Raw genomic sequence first — 18,757 nt, forward strand, 5'->3', positions numbered from 1 at the left:
GACTCTGTTGGATTCCTTATCTTAGGATCCCAATTGTCCTTCATGGTCCAGCCGCCCAATCCACTCCTCCAACTTTGCTGATCAATTTTTACAGCTATAATTTCATATATCTCTCATTCCAAATTGTTACTACCCATTCAAATAAAGACCTTGTCTTATTGATGATTGAGTATTGCTGATTAAACTATACAGTTTATCAATTTAAAAAGCTTAAAATTTTTGTGACAGGTATTTAGCTCTTCACTGAGACAAATGTCATAGGAGTTTCTGAGCTAGGTACATGATTTTATACAAAGTGATAAAATCATCTTTAATGTGAGGTACATCCTCAAGAAAATGGGTACTAAAGTTTTTCAAATTCCAATTGTGAAACCCTGGAAAGACAAATGATGCTTGTCAATTGTGGATAATGCAAGTTACAGTCAAACCTATCAAACCACATTCTTGTTTAAGGCAGTAACTCTCCAAACCCCACACTCATTTGGGTCCACCAAAATTAAATTTTGGTGTGTAGCTAACTCTTGAAACCACATAACCTGCCTAACCACATAGCAAATTCTGTCCACAAGGGTTTGGGGTTTCAAGTTTTTGACTGTATTCATGCTTAAGGCATAGTTTTTGGCACCAAAGACAGATCAACCTGGATGAAAAATATCTCAAAACCCTCTGTAAATTCATAATTCAAAAACATGGACACATGAACTACTGCCACAGAGTAAGGAGATGAGCTGGGCACCTGGTCCCTGCAGCAGCGCAGCCGCCTTTTCCTCTAGTTACTCTAAAAAAACCAGAAACAAAAAACATTTGGAAGAGTCTTGTTGCTAAATACTTGTTCATGGAGTGGATGGAATTTTATCCAGCCAAGTTTTTGGTCTTTACAGGTGTGTAGCTAGCTTAACAAAGCCACTCAAACGGAGGTCCGGGGGACCCGCGCGGAGCGCTCTCCGTAGGAGAGGCTTACTTGCTATCCCTCAATTTTGGCAGGAGCAGAAGGGATATTCAGTGCAAAAAATAAAAATACAGCCCTATAAATTGTAATAAAAACAATAAAAGAAAACTGAATAGACAGTCTTGTAGCCTTGATAAATGCACAAATTTTGACCCCTGTTCTAGCCTCTCAATCCAAAGACTGCACTCCCTAGTGGCGAAAGTGTTCAGGAATCTGGTCAAGGCAGCAAAACAAAATCCCAAACCATGTCATAAGTTTGGAAGATCCATGTGTGGATCCACATTTGGCCAGAGGGAAGCACAGTGGTGATCTCTGCTTTGTACATACAATGTGTCAATTTACATACAACCTAGAAAGCATGCAGATTTTTTGGTCCACAAGATCTACAAGCAATACAGCCTTGTGAATCCTTGTGCAGATCCATTTCTTGAGAAGTCACTTTTCAAAAATTTATTAAAAATACATTGATGGTGATACAAAAATTCTGAGGAGACGGACTTGTAGAGGAGATGTCAAAGGGTCAGAAAGGTGTGGCTCAGACCTTTGGAGGTGCTGGGGGCAGAGCTATTAAGAAGTTAAAAAACCTTACAGCCATTTGGTACTTTCTGCTCCCCTATGAACTTGGGGATAATATGCAAGTCCCTCCCTGCGGGAGGGGCCGCTTTGCAGCCAGCCACAGCGAGCCTCCCACCAGGGGGACTTTTAAGTTAGGGTGTGTAGATCCACCCGATTGTTTTTTTTTTTGCTCCCAAAGAGTACACCACAGGTGAAGTTTTAAAGTTTGAATCCAGTAAAAATACTGGAGGGCAAGAAAAACCAAAAAGCGATCGGAATGCTTCCGGTGTGGTCAAAGGACCGGAATCATTCCGATTGCAATTCGGGTTAAACCCAAACCTGAAAAGATGGGTCTGCGCCGGAATGAAGTCGGAATTCATTCGACTTCATTCCAGGAAACAGACCGGAATCTCATTCCGGTTTCTTTCCTGGATTTTCCCTGGAATAGTTTTGTATACGACCGGGCAAGCCCCACAAATGCAGCCTTATATCCACTAATCACACACCTGACTGCATGGTGTGTCTAGCATATACACTACGGGCAAATAGGTGTCGTTGCAGCCCGCAGCGTCACCTGACGTTTCATTTGGGGTTGCGGCCGCAGTGACTGCGCCTACTTGCGCAGTCACGCGGGCTTGCAATGACAGGGTGACGCTGCATCCCGCAGCGACAGCTACATGCCTGTAGTGATAGTGGTCAAGCAGCTCCTGTGGGGTGGATCAGCCAGATGGTGCTGGTTCGATTCCCCTTTTGTTTGACCAGTTGCCCACTCTCATTTTTGAGCCTTCAGCAGACCGCGCCAACCCGTCACCATTCCGAATAGCCATCGAAAGCAATTCGGAATGGGGTTGGCAATCCGAAATAAATTCGGAATCCCATCCAGTAAACCGCTGGTTTCCTTTCTGGAGAATCGCCGACCGTCAATGGACGGTCCGCCCTTGCAGGCGGGCCAACCGAAAGCATTTCGGTGGGCGATCGAAATAATTTCGACGCGCTTCACCCATGGTGTACACAACCCTCTTGATGGCCGGTATAGACCGGTCATCGAGAGGACACAGCCCACTCGATGACCGGCCTGTACCTCGAGAGGACACATCCCTCTCAATGGCCGGTGGCGGCGGTACAGACCGGTCATCAAGAGTACAGACCCCTCTCGATGGCCGGTACGGACCGGTCATTGAGAGGGTACAGTGTCCTCTCGATAACCGGTACAGATGTGTCCTCTGTACCAGTCATCGAGAGGACACATGCCTCTCGATGACCGGTGGGTAGGACATCAAGAGGACACAACGCCGGTCATCGAGAGGACTCAAGCCTCTCGATGGCCGGTACAGATGTACCCCCTCGATGACCGGCACAGATCTGCCAGAGGGTGGTGCCCTCTCTCTCGATGGCTGGTCTGTACCGGCCATCGAGAGGGATGTGTCCTCTCGAGGTACAGGCCGGTCATCAAGTGGGCTATGTCCTCGCGATGACCGGTCTATACCGGCCATCGAGAGGGTTGTGTACTCTCGATGGCCGGTCTCGACCGGGCATCTAGAGGGTTGCGTACTCTCGATGGCCGGTCTATACCGGGCATTGAGAGGGTTGAATCCTCTCGATGACCGGTACAGACCGGGCATCAAGGTTGCGTACTCTCGATGGCCGGTCTGTACCGGGCATCAAGGTTGCGTACTCTCGATGGCCGGGGCATCGAGAGGGTTGAGTCCCCTCGACGATCGGTCTGTACCGGGCATCAAGAGGGTTGTGTACTCTGGATGGCCGGTACAGACCAGCTATCGGGAGGGTTGTGTACTCTCGATGACCGGTCTGTACCGGCCATCGAGAGGGATGTTCTGGTTTGATCTAGCTGCTGAAAAGTGCTTGTAAAACCAGGGTGTAAAAATCTGGCTTTACAAGTGCCAAATCTGACTTTACACGGCCGTGTAAATCGAAGGGAAGTCCTCCCCATCCAGCTGGGCCCCACGAAACAACGCTTCAGGACTCGTTGGAGCTCATCACACAATGCAAGGCGTGCTCTGCTATTCGCCAGGTAGTCAGTAACATTCTACTCAATATCCTCCTCTCTCTGATAACACCCGGGATATACTGACTTATTCCACATGCTTCAACTATCCCTGAACGTCCACAGCTATTCAATCGGCTGCCGAAGTGATCCGATCCGAGGATGTCGTTGCTTTTCCGACCGAGACTGTTTATGGCCTCGGTGCTTCGGCACTCTCCTCGACGGCCGTCTCGAAGATCTTTAGAGCTAAGGGGAGACCATCAGATAATCCACTAATCGTTCACGTCTGCTCACTAGATCTCCTCAAAACATTCTTACCGCCTGATTGGGCATTTCCAGCCACCTACGAAGCCTTGATCGAACGCTTTTGGCCTGGTCCTCTCACTCTTTTGGTGCCCACCACATCGCCCGCTCAACCCACCTCTCCGATCTCCAGCTTAGTCACCTGCGGATTGCCAACAGTGGCTGTGCGGATGCCGGCCCACCCCATCTCGAGAGCGCTGATTGCTGCCAGCGGCGTTCCGATCGCTGCACCATCGGCCAACCTCAGTGGCCGGCCCAGTCCGACGACCGCCGAACACGTCGCAAGAGATATGAAGACGAAGATTTCAATGATACTTGATGGGGGTCCATGTCAGGTTGGCGTTGAGAGCACGGTGGTCGATGGATTGAACCCGGACGGCCGACTGAGGATCCTCAGATTGGGTGGATTGAGCGTCGAAGACATCGAAGCTTGCTTGATTGGAGCCGGCCTTAGTCACTGTGATGGGACACCAATCCTTGCCGGAGTTTACAATCGGGATTATCGCGACAAGGAGTTGGAGGTCAAGCCAACAACCCCGGGAATGAAGTACAAACACTACGCGCCCCATGCCAAGGTGGTTATCCTAGATCCAGTCTCGCCACCAAGCTCAAGCACCGATGGACACCAATCACTCAGCGGGGTCAACGAGCTGGTATCTGGATTGTGCGGGGACAATTCAGACAGTTCGAAAGGCTTGCGGATCGGGCTGATGCTCATCGATGACAGTCAGCTCCACAAATCATTTATCAGATGTGCGAACTCGAAGACATACTACCATCACCAGTTTTGTTATTCGAACCTTGGACCAGAAACCCAACCAGTTATCAGCGCTCAACGTCTCTTTGCAGCTCTCAGACATCTCGACGAAGACCTGCGAGTGGATATCATCTATGTCGAGCGTCTTGCTGAAGTAGGATTGGGCGCCACTGTCATGGAAAGGCTCAGGAAGGCCAGCGGTCAATCGTCTCTCGTATCCATCAGTGTATCCAATCCATAACTGTGATGCTTGTCGTCAACTTTTTGGGTCACTCGGATTCCTCCTTTTGTTCATGATTTATCCTTTTCAAGATGTAGACTTTTGCGTCCTTTGATACCCTTATTTTTCTTCTTGTTTTCTTTTTTAAACCCCTTACAAACAATGAAGCATTCCTTTTTGAGGAGAAAATAGGTGGTTTCATGATAAGCATTTTCCCTTCCCGCGGCACTAAATTTCTTTACTCGCGGGTGACATACTTGCTTAAAAATTTGGTGTGAAGTCCCGCAAGAAATTGCCACAAGCATCCTCATAATGATACTTGCAAGCGCTCAAACACCTTCCCGGGTTTCCTTATTGTGAAACCCCCTGATGAGTATGAGGTATCTTCCAATGTCCTTCTTGATAGTTTGTTGCTCTCATTTTTCTAGGCAATCAAAAACAATTCCATGTTCATTGGTTTCCTGCAAGTTGTTACTGCAAGCTGCAATCCCCGGGAGTTGTTTAAGCAAGCCCTTGCTCTTACACTCCCCAGAAATTCAAGTTGGAATCTTAAACCCGTTCCTCTTTGTCTTCAGGTCTACCAAGGAAGTTATGGGACATTATTCATGATGAACATCCAAGTAAAAAGCTTTTAAACCAACTGGATGGATGTCTGTTGATTTTGGAGTCTTGACAAAATGGCGGCCAATGTGAAGCTCTGTTGCGCTGTGCGCAGCTCAGGTTGCATGCATGTTGGGAAGAATGAACATTCCAACCAATCATAGCATGCAGATATTGGCCATGGCATGTGCTATGACTTGCTGATCCTAATGCTCAAACCTGTTTCTCTTTTGAACAACAATACTTGCAATACCAACCATCACGCCTGCAGCTTCCAAGCCATCACAAGCTGACTGGCATTGTCTGGACTCCAGAATCTCCCTGAGAACACAATTCTAAAACACATTGGCAATTTGACTGGGTAAGCCTTTGACATATCAAACATTTGAGTAAAAATTATACATACCATATCCATGACACCAATCCCTGTGTTCTTATTGCCTTGCTTTATAGGACCACAGTACCAGCTGAAGCATTTAAAATTTTATCCTCATTTACTCTGCAGAAATTCCCCTCTGGTATGAAAAGTTTCTGATTTGTCACCCTATTGTACGCATGTACAATAGGGTGACAAATCACCCACTTTTCAGACCAAAGGTGAATTTTTGCCAATTAAATGAGGGTGACACGGTTTGGAAAAAATTCAGCTGGACATTTCCCTCTGGTCTGGAAAGTGTGTGACTTTTGTGTGATTTGTCACTCTATTGTACTAGGGGGACAAATCACACACCTTTCAGACCAGAGGGACATGTCCAGCTGAATTGTGTTTCCTCTCTGGTCTGAAAAATTTGTAATTTGTCACCCTATTGTACGCGCGTACAATAGGGTGACAAATCAGGCAGTTTTCATACCAGAGGGGGATTTCTGACGAGTGAATGAGGGTAAAATTTAATGAAAAATTAGTGTAAATGCCCTGATGGAATGTGATTTGTCATCCTATTGTACGTGCGTACAGTAGGGTGACAAATTACGCATTTTTTAGAACAGAGGGGCATTTGCAGCTGAGTGATTTATGAACTGTGTCACCCTTGTGTACCCAGCCAAAATACAGTTCTCCTGCTCTTGTGCAAATATTAAAACGTTTTGCACTTCTGATATTTTCTTTATCCAAATCTACACAGTTGTGTTTCAGGCCTGATATATATTTGATGAAAGCAGTTCCCCCCAATGTAAAGAAAATTATATATGCAAGAGCTACCTGATTTTGAAATGTAGAACTTAAGTTAGGATTAACATGAACTTGACTTCAAGATGAATTTAACAGAGTTGAATGATAGTTCACGTCCAACGGTTGCATGTCACTCCAAATTAGATTGGTCTATAGTTCTTGCCCAGTAATTGAACAATTCACCATCACATTGTAAGGACATCTGTCACAGTTCAGACAAAAGCTAACCTCAAATTCAGCTGTGGCACTCCCTGGGGAGTACCCCCAAACCTTCCCTGGTGTATTTTTTCATGTGTGCTGGTTCCCCTGAAGCTATGAGAAATGGCCAACTTCATAAATTCATACATTTCTGGTTACTACCCTCCCTTCCCTGAGGAAAATTTTATACATTTGAGGTGCCTGCCCTTAATGGCAAAAAAGGACATTCATACACTTTTTGGGTGGAACAACTCAATTTGATTCTTGGCAACCAGGAGGCTGAAGTGGCCTTGGCAAGATTCCTCCAAGACTCAAGACGGTTCACGGATCACTTTCCCAAATAATATCTTCTCCAACACTTCTTTTTTTCAATCTCCCTTCTTTTCTTTCTCTGTTCATTGTCTATCCTCAGCCCCCCTCCAACCTTATAACACTAGCATATTTGTAGTTGTGTTAGATTCATGTGTTTCCTCATTTCACAAGGTTGTTACTTAGATTCATAGTGTGCAATGCCATACAGCCAAATTACACTTTTTTTTTAAAAAAAAAAAAACACTTTTTGTGTGTACCATCCTACCTAGCAACCAAATTGAGTTGGCATTACATATTTAGGCTACATTCAGGTACACGTTCTGGAAATATTTTTCAACCCAAATTGGTTTCCAAAATGTTTTTAAAGCCACCTCAGGTGGTTCCAGAAATATTTTAAAAATATCTGAAAATGGTTAGTCCAACTTGTTCTTCAGGACATCCGGACTCAATTGAAAAAAAACATTTTGAAAACCAATCAAACTGGTTTTCAAAATATTTTGTTGCACCCGTGGTGCACATGTACACGTCTGCAGGTGGTGATGAAATTGTCCACCACCAAACCTTGAAGATTCTCTTAGACCAAACATCCTGATTAGTCATCAGTCCTATCCCTGTGGGAAAGATCTCAAAGACTTGAATCCGATGCATCTCCAAGCTTTTTGCACCTCCTTCGAGAGACTTACCTCTAAACTCACACCATTGGCCCTACAGACTCAAGAATTTCTAGCAAAAAAACACCTACTTTCTTTTCAAAATGTTTTTAAAAATGTAGTTTTTAGTTTAAAAAAGATCTGAGTAAACAGACTTGTAGCCTGCAATCTCAGCTTCCATTTCACCATTTCTTACCCAACTGGCCCCCATGATTACTAGCCCACTCCTCCTGCCCTGAAGTGGTTCTGGAGTGGTGATCCAGCCCTTTTTGGGCTCAAAATTTGAGATTCCCTGAGCCCGCGCGGTCTTGAAGGGGGGGATTGGTCACATAACTCTGCCATGTAAAAAAATTTACAGAACGTTTCTTGCCAGGGGGGATGGATATGGGGGAGTTTGAAGTGGGCAAAAATAAGCTAAGAAGCTTGCCATTCCAATGGTGCAAAGGGCGCGGGATGAATCAAGAGGAAACAGGGAGGTATTGGGGAAAATATAGGAGAGTGACACCTTCCCTGCCATTTGTCTCGAACCTGTAGGGCGAGACATGCGACTTTTGAGGCAAGTCCCTCCTTCGGTGGTCGCTACGCTCCCCCGAGGAGGGTACGCTTGTGTTAAGTTCGATGCATCTCCCCCAGGCCAAATGGGTGGCCCCTGGCCGCTGCGGGGACGAGGGCTTAGATACGTTCGGCGCAGCTGGGCCTCCATCCCAACACACACACTAATGCAGCCCACCGTCGCCTTGCCAAGCCAGATCAGCCAGGTGCAACCAACCATTGGCAAATTTCAAGCTTGCACGATATTCGCCAGGAATTTCATCTCGAGTCGTTGATATAACATGTCCGGTCGACAGGCTGGAAAGGCAAAGGCAAGTTGTCTCCAGTTGGCTGCTTCTCCGGGGAGGTTCGAATAAGATGTTTTACTGACTTGACCACGAAACTCGCTTTTGGACCATGGCTCCTTGCGAACACTTCTCGCATATCAACCTCGGTGTTTATCTATCGGTTGACTCCGTCCTTCGATGAAACCTTTTGATTGCGTATTATCATTGCCACAGCCATTGAAAGCGCCCAAAAAAGCTGCAAAGGAAGAAGATCAAGATGACAAGGACTACAAAGTGGGTGATTAAAAAATAACCCCAATATGTCTGGACTAAATCTGACATGACACTTTTTTTTTTCGCCTGAACTAAACGGAATGGACCTTGATTAGGCTAAACAAAAAGCCGAAGCCGAAGCTTTGAAAGCTTTCCAAGCAAAAGCTGCTGGAAAAGGTCCATTGATCACGACAGGAATTAAGAAGTGAGCCTCATTTGTCTTCAACCCAGAGATAGAAAGCGTTAGAGCAAAAACTCAGAACCCATGCATTTGAAAACAAAAACCCGCTCTGATCTGAACGAACCTAAAAGGTCCGGCAAGAAATGAAACTGGTCAAAACGTCCATCGCATGAACCCTCATGAGCACCATCGGTCGAGAAAACGGATTTTACGTTTCTCCTCTTTCGTTCGCAACTGGAAACGCCGCAACCATTACAAGACATAAATATAGCATGGCGGATTTGTAATTTAGTGTTTTTTGTGCCCGCTACGCCAAAGTTAAATCATAGCGCTCACTGCGCTCCAATTACAGCTACAAGAAAATATGTACATGCGCAAAAAAACTATATTTGATCACGGGAGGCACATCGCGTTGCAGCCGCAGCCACCATCAACGCACCGGAAACTTGCAGCCAATATCACCTTTAGCGGCTAGATTAGATGAGAAAATATTTACAAGTTATTCCCTACTGAATTAATGGGTTCAGTTCCATTTCAACGCTGGAGAGATCTGTGGTGTAGGAGAAATGACCAAAGAGACTTCAACCAAAGGAAAGCCGCCAGTAAGAGTAAACAAGAGATTGAGAGCAGGTAGATTGGAGGTAAGCGAGACTAAACGAAGAGAAGCAAGCGGGTAGCGATAAGCAAATGATCATGATGGCGGTGGGGGAGGGGCAACAACGACTTGCGGCATCCGTTTCAGACGAAGAGGTGGAGCATAACGAGCGCGAGTTCGTTCTGCGCACTTGCTTGCGTCGCAACGCATCTGTTTCCTTGCTCCCGTCTTTCAGGTTCGACTTGAGGTTGGCCACCTGTTTAGAAAGCTCGCCCAGGAATCGCCAGAATGCCTTGTTTGACAAAGAATGAGATGAAATTTTACTTTTCTGGTGGTATAACATGATTGATTTTGCAGCCTCTACGCTTCATCACAATTGTGCCATGTCAGTGGGCATGAATCTGTGTGCTTGGCACGGGTAATGGAGCAGCCAGGTTCATTCTGTTGAGCTTCAATAGTGTTTCATTGAAGCTATTCTCAAACCAGCATATTTGTTCTTGATTTTTTTGCCCTTTTGCATTTCGGTTTAGAAAGAACAAAATGAAACCCAGAAAGACGGGAAAATTTGGGGTTTCGGAGGGCAAGTCACAGGATAGAACGAGAGCCACAAGATAGAACGAGACAAAGCAAAATAAAATAGTTTGGGATTTTTGAAACATGATGAAGAGAAGGGTAACCCTATGACAAAACGGATTGTTCGTAATCGTAATCGTCAGTGATGTATTAGATGATCATGACAGCGACAAAATTTAAGCTCACGTGTATCCAGATAATTTCAGTTCATTCCCAAACACTTGACTGATCAATAAGGGGATATCTCATAAGCAAAGGGGGCATGGGTTGAAGAAAAGACAGTATGGCCGAATGTCGTCACGTTGATGGGGTGACTTGAGTACCGTTGGGGTTAGATTGCCCCTAAGAGACAAAAAGAACCAAAAGCAAATGTAAAAAATAAAAATTGAAATTGGATATAAATCACTCGGTCAATGTCAATCACATTGATCAATCAAAAGATTCACTGACCTGTGCAGGACCGGTCTGATTGTCATGAACCGATGGTTGGTCAACTTTCTGACTTTCTGAACCTTCCGCACCTCTCGCGCCACCTCTGCCACCTCTTCCTGCGCCTCGTCCTCGAGGATGGGCACCTCGAGCTGGTCTTCCTCTAAACCCAGACCCTCTGTGATTGTTCCAGGAATGTTTTCCAGGGTTGGGGTTGGTCATCGAATCTGTATAAGGACGGGATCGATTCCAATCCTGAGGATGGCCGGGATTATTGTGTTATCAGTGCCAATTTATCCGGTAGGGGATTCCAAACAAATTGCCAGACAAAATCCTCACATCTTCTGTTTTTTCCCAATCCCATTCTCGACCTTGAGTTTTCTTCAATTTCCTGTCAGCTGCCGCTTTACGAGCCGCATCGATCTCTTGTTGTTGCGCCCGTTGAGCTTCGAACTGGTTGGAGAAATAGGACCATGAAGCAATCGGGGCCACAGAATTAGTAGAAGTTTAGTTTACAAGCACACGTTGACGTACATTCCGTTGACTCTTGAGCTCGATCTCTCGATATTCGGCAGCGTCTTGATCAGCCGCTTTCTTCTGCTCTATAAGCCGTGCGTTCTTCAGTGCCATGGCTGCCATTTTGGCCTCCAAGTCAGCCGGCGAAAGTTTCTCCTGTGGCCAATTCGAGATTGGGATGAGTCTTGATTGCCCATTATCATGCGCATCATTTCTTCAACATATGAATAATAAAGTTTTGTCGAAGGGGTACGAACCTTGGGTAAATCAACTTGTCGCACGTAGGGTTGCTTCTTTGGGGGACCTTTAGGCGACAATTCGGCTGGCTTGATCGGACTTGGGTCTTCACTTTGGATATCGTTCACAACTGCATTTTCATTCAGATTGTCTGGACCCTTGGCCTTGTCGTTTGTAGGATCCTCCCCCGCTTCGTCATTGCTTTGGACCTCGTGCTCGTCATCCTCATCATCATAATCTTCGTCATCCTCGTCTTCAACTTCTTCATCGTCCTCCTCATCATCATCTTCAGACCCTTCCGAAACTGATGATGCAGACTCGCCGTTCTCCTTGGAGAGCTCGTGAAGGCTCTTTTCTTTGACCTCTTGTTCTTTTACACCGTCAATCGAGGTTCCCGTTTTATCAGCAGGGAAGGACCGATCATCATCGGCAGAACCTCTTTGCCTACGTCCTCTGGCGCCTCGGGGCAAGTTGGTGCCACGTCCACGCGCACCCTTGCTCTGTCCCCGGGAGGAACCGCGCGGGTTGCTGTGATTTACTCGATTAGAATCGTGTTGCTTTTCTGCGTTTTTAGGCTGATTATCTCCAACGTCCCATTTGGATTTTTCACTCTCGTTCTCTGTTCATTTCGGCGGTTGTTGTTTGATAACCCAGAAGGACATAACACGATTGAGATTCAGCGTTGTGAATTGTTGCTCGTAACCAATGATTGAGACTTCTAACGATTGATTTCGATGCGATGATTGATTAGTTTGGGCACTCACGGGTAGCGGGCTCCTTGACAGCTAGCAAATCGGCGTCATCGTTGAATATTTCCATGTTTCGATAGTTCAAATCGGTAGAGCAGAAGGGTGCGAAACACACACCGACGAGCCAAACGATCGAATAGGCATGGCAATCGGGCGGGTTCGGGCCGCCCGTGTCGGGCCGCCAAATAAACAGGCGGGTCGGGCCGGGTCAATTTTACTCAAAATGCTACCCGACCCGAACCCGTTTGGCCAACGGGCTGCCCGCGGGCCACCCATGGGCAGCCCGCGGGCTTCCATACCCGTTTGGCCCGTGGGCTACCCGCGGGCAGCCCGCAGGCCTCAGCTCATGAGGCCAAATTACGTAGTCACATCTCAGATTGCAGGGGGGCATAGGAGGCTCCGAGATGCCCCCTACACTTGACATAGAAAGAGAAACAGAGAAATAAAAACATAAATCTCTTCTTGGCTGCTAGTTTGCTCGCGCAAGTTGTGTTCATCCAGTCTTGAGTGCAAATTAATGCTTCGACTGATTCCTTGCTAAGGCGCATCCAAGAATCCTCAAGAACCCGTCTGCCGGTGGAAAAAGCGGACTTGGAAGCAACGGAGGTCATAGGGATCATGAGGAGGGTTCTGGCAACCTCAGCTAGGGATGGGAACCGTGAGGCATTCAATTTCCACCACCCAAGTACGTCAAAGTCAGAATTGTTGGGGAGTATGACATTTCTTTCTTTGAGATAAAGATCCAGCTCCGCTCCCGGCGCATTATGTTGAGAAGAATCTGTCAAGCCAGCCATATAGGAATGGAAGGCAGAAAGGTTGTGATCAATTGTCTTCTTCTTTGAGCTAGTTTTGTGACTGCTGGGGGTTATAGGGTTGACTGACGGTGCTGGAACAAACACGTTCCAGAGTTCCAATAAGGAGGACCTAACTCTCCTGATGAAATCACCGACTTCATCACCAGCCAAAGTGTGGTGCTCAAGGCTGTAGCGGAGATACCACATTTTGTAACGTGGGTCAAGGACAAGTCCAATAGCCAGGAGTACCTTGACTGGCTCCCAGTACTTCACAAATTTCTCCTTCATTGGCCCAATCATGTCGGCCAGGAGAGGTAGCTCCGTAGACCGGTTTAGTTGCACTTCAATTGCGGTCATTGCACGGTAGGCCTGGTTGATTGTTGGGTACTGGGTACCACTCAATAAGACAGTGGCTAAAGAAAAGAAGTCAATGAGAAACAGAGACATACACAGTCATGAGAAGAAGAAACTTACCTTGAGTAAAAGGTTCCAGAAACCTCTCCATGACAACAAGGTCCTCCCATTGAAGTTCTGTTGGGCAATGTTGAAACTTTTTTTCCTGAATAACCAATTCTTGGAATGCCAACTTGCAGGGCAAGGATGACTCCATCATTAGATAGGTCAAGTTCCATCAAGTAGGGACGTCCTTTGACGGACGTTTCTGCTTGAGGTCAATGTTTACCGCAGTGAGGGCCTTCTCAAAGGCATCCATTCAAGATGAAGACCCACGGATCCAATGAACACTAGTACGAAGATGATCCACGGCAGTACCTGCAAAGTTGAGCCCGTCCTTGACAACCAGGTTGATTATGTGGGCTAAGCATTGAACATGGAAATAAGTTGAGGTCGCAGTGCCAGTAGTAGCACTGCAATCTTCAACAAATTGCTTAAGTCGAGCCATTGTGGCCGTGTTTGATTGTGCATTATCTAGTGTGACAAAAGAGACCTTGTTCACAATTTTCCAATTGCGGATAACTTGGCTGAGACGGTCGGCAATAGCTGGTCCAGCGTGCGGAGGTGGAAGCGGACGGAAACTGAGAATCAATTTAATAAGGTTCCACTCTCCATTGACGTAATGTCCTGTAACCACCATGTAGCCTGTGAGGTCAGAAGCGGTCCATAAGTTGGTTGTTAGGGCAATGCAATTGGTGTCCTTTTCAATCTGTCTGATAAGTGCCGCCTTTCACTTGTTGAAAATATTGACACAATTGTTTCAAATACTCTTGCATCCAGGAATGACAAATTGAGGCTGGGCCTCCTTCATGAACTGGATAAAACCTTTGTGTTCAGCCATGGCAAAAGGGTACTTGTGCTGAATTATCATTTCAGCCATTTGTTCACGCGTCCTCAATTGATTGTAAATCCAGACGCCACAACCGCTAGGAGCTTGATTAGTTCCAGATGCGGCAAAGCTCAGCAGTCCTTTTCTTGGTCTTATTGCGCCTCCCTTTTCCAATATACACTTTTCAGAATGTCTCCAAAGGTGTTTATATCCTGCGGACAATGCTCCTGATAGTTTTTGATTGCAGTAGTTGCACTGCACTTTTTCTTTGCCATCAGAGTCTACAAATCAGCTGTTGTAACCAATTTGATAAGTTGACTGTCTCAACACCCTGAACAAGAGAGAAAATGCCTTCAGGAATTGAAGTGAAAAGTGAGGGGCTGACCTATGACCTTCAAGAAGTTCTCCCATACACCACTAGTAAGTTTTCTTTTCTTTGAATTCGTATCATCAACCGAGTCACTTTCAGTACACCCCGGGGCCAATGGAGCACCCCGAGCGTGATTGGATTGCACCCCTGGGACCCCGCAAGTCAATGACCGCAACGGTGGCGCTCAATCTCGACATGTCCCAGGGGCGCACCACCGTGACGCACCTGGGGCGTCACAAAACGTCCCCGTTGCGCAATCTGATCACGCACCTGTTGCATAAATGGGATTGGTGCGCCACAGGAACACACCCTTGATCGTCCCTCGGGCGTCCCATGGGGGTGAAGATTACTCTGCTGGAGCGTCCTGGTTGCTGGATATGGCGAGGTTGGGGACCCCTCAGCCGCTGCCAGCAGATAGTTGATTGGGTACCCTTGGAGCCCTGAGCGGCGACCTGCGGATATTTGACCCGGGTGCCTTGAGGCGCTCAGCAGCGACCCGCAGCTGAGCAATCCGGCACCAAAAATGTATGCCAGATCCATTGGGATTCGATTCAATTGGATCATCCTGGTGACTGATGGCAGGCGGATGCTCTGCGGAACTATGATGGGGCAAATACAACTGCGGGGCCCATGGGACTTGTGTGGGCGTGTCTTTGGGTACTGGCACTTGGCCAAGGGTCAGGGCACACAAATATGTAGAATATATTAGTTCATGGGGAAACTCTTGCTTGCCAACAAGATTGGAACTCAATTGCTCTCCAACAAAATATGAAATCGGTCCTATTAAGTAACCGTCTCCTCTATCCTCAAGAACCATCAAACAATGTTCAGATGGATTCGAATGCTCTGTAAATTTGGGTGGTGATGGGATCAATCCAAAGGGCAGATAACTACAAATTAGAAGAATATAGACAACTGCTAGAGTTTCTCTGCCTGAACAACAGGAGCCCGGCGATAAAATAATAACGAGAGAGAGTTTAGGGGAGGAGCCAAGGGCCTGACGCTTGAGGGTGGGGAGAGCAAGTGCGTTGGAGGGGGAGTCAGAGGGAAGAAGAGAGGGTGGATGATGGTCGGTTGGAGGGAAGAGGGAGGTTGGATGATGGTCAGCGAGGGAACTGGGGTTGCCTGAGGAATTGGTTGTGAGGTGTCCAAGCCTCCAAGGATTCAGTTGATGATAGAAGCAATACATAAATGGCAAGATTCACAAGTCCGTTCATCATCATGGAAGACAGAAGCCAGACTTGTGGTGTCACAGGGCTGCCATGGGCCCGGCCTGGTGGCGGTAGGAGTTGGATGCGAGCTCTGGGACCAAAGCGCCACTGGCCCGTCTGGGTCATTGATTGGTCCCACACATGATGCGGCCCAGGGCAACCCATCTGGACACTGATGTTGCGCAACGGTGCCCAAAGCCTGCTGGGGACATCCCAACGGCGCCACGGTCGGCGAGGCGCTGCAATGATGGTATGGGTGCGCCCCTAATGTTGGCGCAATTGCTGGGCAATCCCAAGGTCTCAGTGGCGCATCCGTGGCGTTGACTGCATGTGGCTTGGATGTGGCCCACCACCTTTTCTCAATTTGCCCCGCTGTGTAGGTGCTGGAGTCTGAGTGCCCGAGGTTTCCTTATCTTGGCTTGCATCTTGATTTTGCAACTCTGTTTGCGGATTCACTTTGAGGTCGATATCCCCGGCGTTGGAACTAGCCTTGTCAACAGGCCGCAAGAGGTCGAAGCGTGGATGCAGTCACGCGGTGGATGCCAATCTGGCAGATGGTACCACAGGTTCAAACAGACTCGTATGCCCAGGGCCGCCCGGGGGCGCCCGTCGGGCGGGCTCGCTCTGGTCATGGGTCTGTTGGGTCAGGCCGACTTCACAAATTTCCCCAAAAAGGCGACCCGAACCCGGCCTGAACCCGGCCGGGTTCGGGCCGCCCGCCGGCCGGCCCGCCCGATTGCCATGCCTACAATCAAATATCAAGTCCAGAAGAGCAAAGTAGAAACCAAGAAAGTGAACATGGTGATGGAAAAGTCTATGTTTGATCATTCAGCTTGACTTTCTTACGCACCTTCTGGGGAGTTTTGAGCTTTGGACATGGTTCTAGTTGGCTGAGTGCAGTTCTTGAAAGCGTTCTAATAGGAAGTCACCCAAAGTTCTTGATGGGGGATTCCACTGACAAAGGTCGCTCGAGTTTCAAAGATGCGTAGTCTGCATATAATTTACAAGTGTATAACTATAACCGTTATGACTGTACATAACTGTAAACTGCAGCTCAACCAGAGCAGGGCACCATGCCGTCATCTGCACTTTGGAAAACCTTTCAAGTTTTGCCAGAGCCATGCCATGTCATATGTTCCCAAACGTCAGCTTTGCGCCCGGCAGGGGACTTGGGCAGAACTTATAAATGTGTAAATATTTACATAGACATCATACAATTTTTTGCAAATGTTTAATATAGAAATTTACTTGATTTTGTGGGTCAAGAGGTCTCAAATCTGTTTCCAACAGCATAAAAAAAGGGTGTTTGTGAGTTGCGACTTGAGTTTGTGAGTGAAGTTTTCTCACCAGCTTGGTTCCACACGCTGTTGAATCGGGTGCATGTATGATGTTGACATATGACAGGTTTTCAGAGGTTTTCAAACCTCATTAAAGACTGCCACACGGCACCATGCTCCTTGTTCTTGATCAACTTCATATAGGAAAAGAAATATTGTCTTTTCTAGAATGCTTGGATTTCTTGCTAATTTTCCGGTTTTGTTATGCACTTACCTCCCAATTAAACTTCTCACCAAACTTTAGTGAAACCTTGCATTCAAGGTTTTTTCAGCACATGCAGTTTTCACTTGCAGAAACTTCCTCACCTAACTCTAATCACCACTTGGATTATCATTCTTCAGCACATGTAGCTAGCATGTGCTTGTTGATTGCTGCGCTCAACAGCACCAGCAATCTTGTGGATCCAGAAATTCCTGTGGTGCTGACCGGTTTCCCCTTCTCTTGAGCTGTCCCACCCGCCAGCCCTCAGTGCTTGCCCTCACCCCCCACCCCAGCCTTAGCTTAACTAAGCCTCTCAAACGGAGGGTCCGGGGGACCCCGCCCGGAGGGCTCTCCGCAGGAGAGGCTTACGCCTAATGTCTGAAGTCTGGCAGGGAAAGGAAGGATATTCAACCCCAAAACCACTAAATAATTATTTAAAAATCAGCAAAATATGTAAAAAAAAAAAAAAAACTGAATAGACAGTTTCATTGGCAGTGCTGATGCGCACCCTCACCCAAAAGTTTGAGCAAAAAGCTTCAAAACTGATTGAAGGAATCCGTTTTGAAGGTCAAAGGAACCCTGAAGGATATTACATTGCTCTGAAGATCCATTTTTGAATTTTCTGATAATATGCACAATTGAGTTTCCTATATGCAACAAAATGCAACACTACATGTGTAGGATCTGCGGGTTTGCGGATCCAGGATCCACCAGGCATGATGGTTGCGCATCCTTAGTTTACATTTCTTCATGTTTTTTATTTTTAAACCATTAGTACAGTGCAAATGGTTTGGATTGAGGAGATGAGACCTGTGCCAATGAAAGCTGAGGTCCAGAAGTATCTTTTGGCTCTGGGGCAGGTCCACAGGACCTGAGGGGGAGGCTGGCTGAGGCTTAATATTTTCCCTCCAGCCATTTGTGATTTCTTTCCCAGCCAAAATTTTGACATTACGCGCAAGTCCCTCCCTGCGGCAGGGGCCGCTTCGCGGCCAGCCACAGCGAGCCTCCCACCAGGGGGGACTGGTGTTAAGTTAGACCCCAGCCGGTTTTGCCCACACCTGCAACCCCTCATCCTCACCCAGCCGGCGTCACCCGCACACCCATCCCAACCCCGATCGTTTTTGTTTCGCCAAATATCATCAACAACCATGGCTTTCTGACTGTACGCTCCAGCAATCAAAGTTGCGGCTGTCCGTATGTTCTTGCAAAGTTACCCCAAAGAGGAAATCCGAAATGCCCTTGGTCAAACAATTTCTGATCAATCTTTCACCCAATGGATTTCTTTGTACAAATCATCTCACCGTGTTATTCCAGACTCGCAAGACTACAACTGTTGGGGGGCTCCATTGCTCCTTACCGGCAAAGACCATGCGTTCATCCTTGATCAATTAGTCCGCATGGAGCCTGCACTGTTTTTAGACAAGATACAAGAACGTGTGTGCAACGAGTCCAGTAACCTCCTAAACATTACCG

General features: G+C 47.1%; 3 protein-coding genes across 3 annotated transcripts; 2 read left to right on the forward strand and 1 right to left on the reverse strand.

The window, feature by feature from the left end:
* Nucleotides 1-3,508: 3,508 nt before the first annotated feature.
* PtA15_6A822 (uncharacterized protein) lies at nucleotides 3,509-4,810 on the forward strand (the record flags this gene model as incomplete). The annotated part of the gene is made up of 2 exons (XM_053170567.1): nucleotides 3,509-3,539; nucleotides 3,636-4,810. 2 exons carry the CDS (start codon nucleotides 3,509-3,511, stop codon nucleotides 4,808-4,810), a joined length of 1,206 nt encoding a protein of 401 aa, XP_053021745.1.
* A 3,923-nt stretch (nucleotides 4,811-8,733) lies between these two features.
* PtA15_6A823 (uncharacterized protein) lies at nucleotides 8,734-9,136 on the forward strand (the record flags this gene model as incomplete). The annotated part of the gene is made up of 3 exons (XM_053170568.1): nucleotides 8,734-8,829; nucleotides 8,925-9,013; nucleotides 9,121-9,136. 3 exons carry the CDS (start codon nucleotides 8,734-8,736, stop codon nucleotides 9,134-9,136), a joined length of 201 nt encoding a protein of 66 aa, XP_053021746.1.
* A 1,318-nt stretch (nucleotides 9,137-10,454) lies between these two features.
* On the reverse strand, nucleotides 10,455-12,158 carry PtA15_6A824 (uncharacterized protein; the record flags this gene model as incomplete). The annotated part of the gene is made up of 6 exons (XM_053170569.1): nucleotides 10,455-10,499; nucleotides 10,608-10,841; nucleotides 10,926-11,039; nucleotides 11,121-11,258; nucleotides 11,360-11,958; nucleotides 12,104-12,158. 6 exons carry the CDS (start codon nucleotides 12,156-12,158, stop codon nucleotides 10,455-10,457), a joined length of 1,185 nt encoding a protein of 394 aa, XP_053021747.1.
* Nucleotides 12,159-18,757: the final 6,599 nt, after the last annotated feature.

Source organism: Puccinia triticina, chromosome 6A (assembly GCF_026914185.1).
Source record: "Puccinia triticina chromosome 6A, complete sequence".
NCBI lineage: Eukaryota > Fungi > Basidiomycota > Pucciniomycetes > Pucciniales > Pucciniaceae > Puccinia > Puccinia triticina.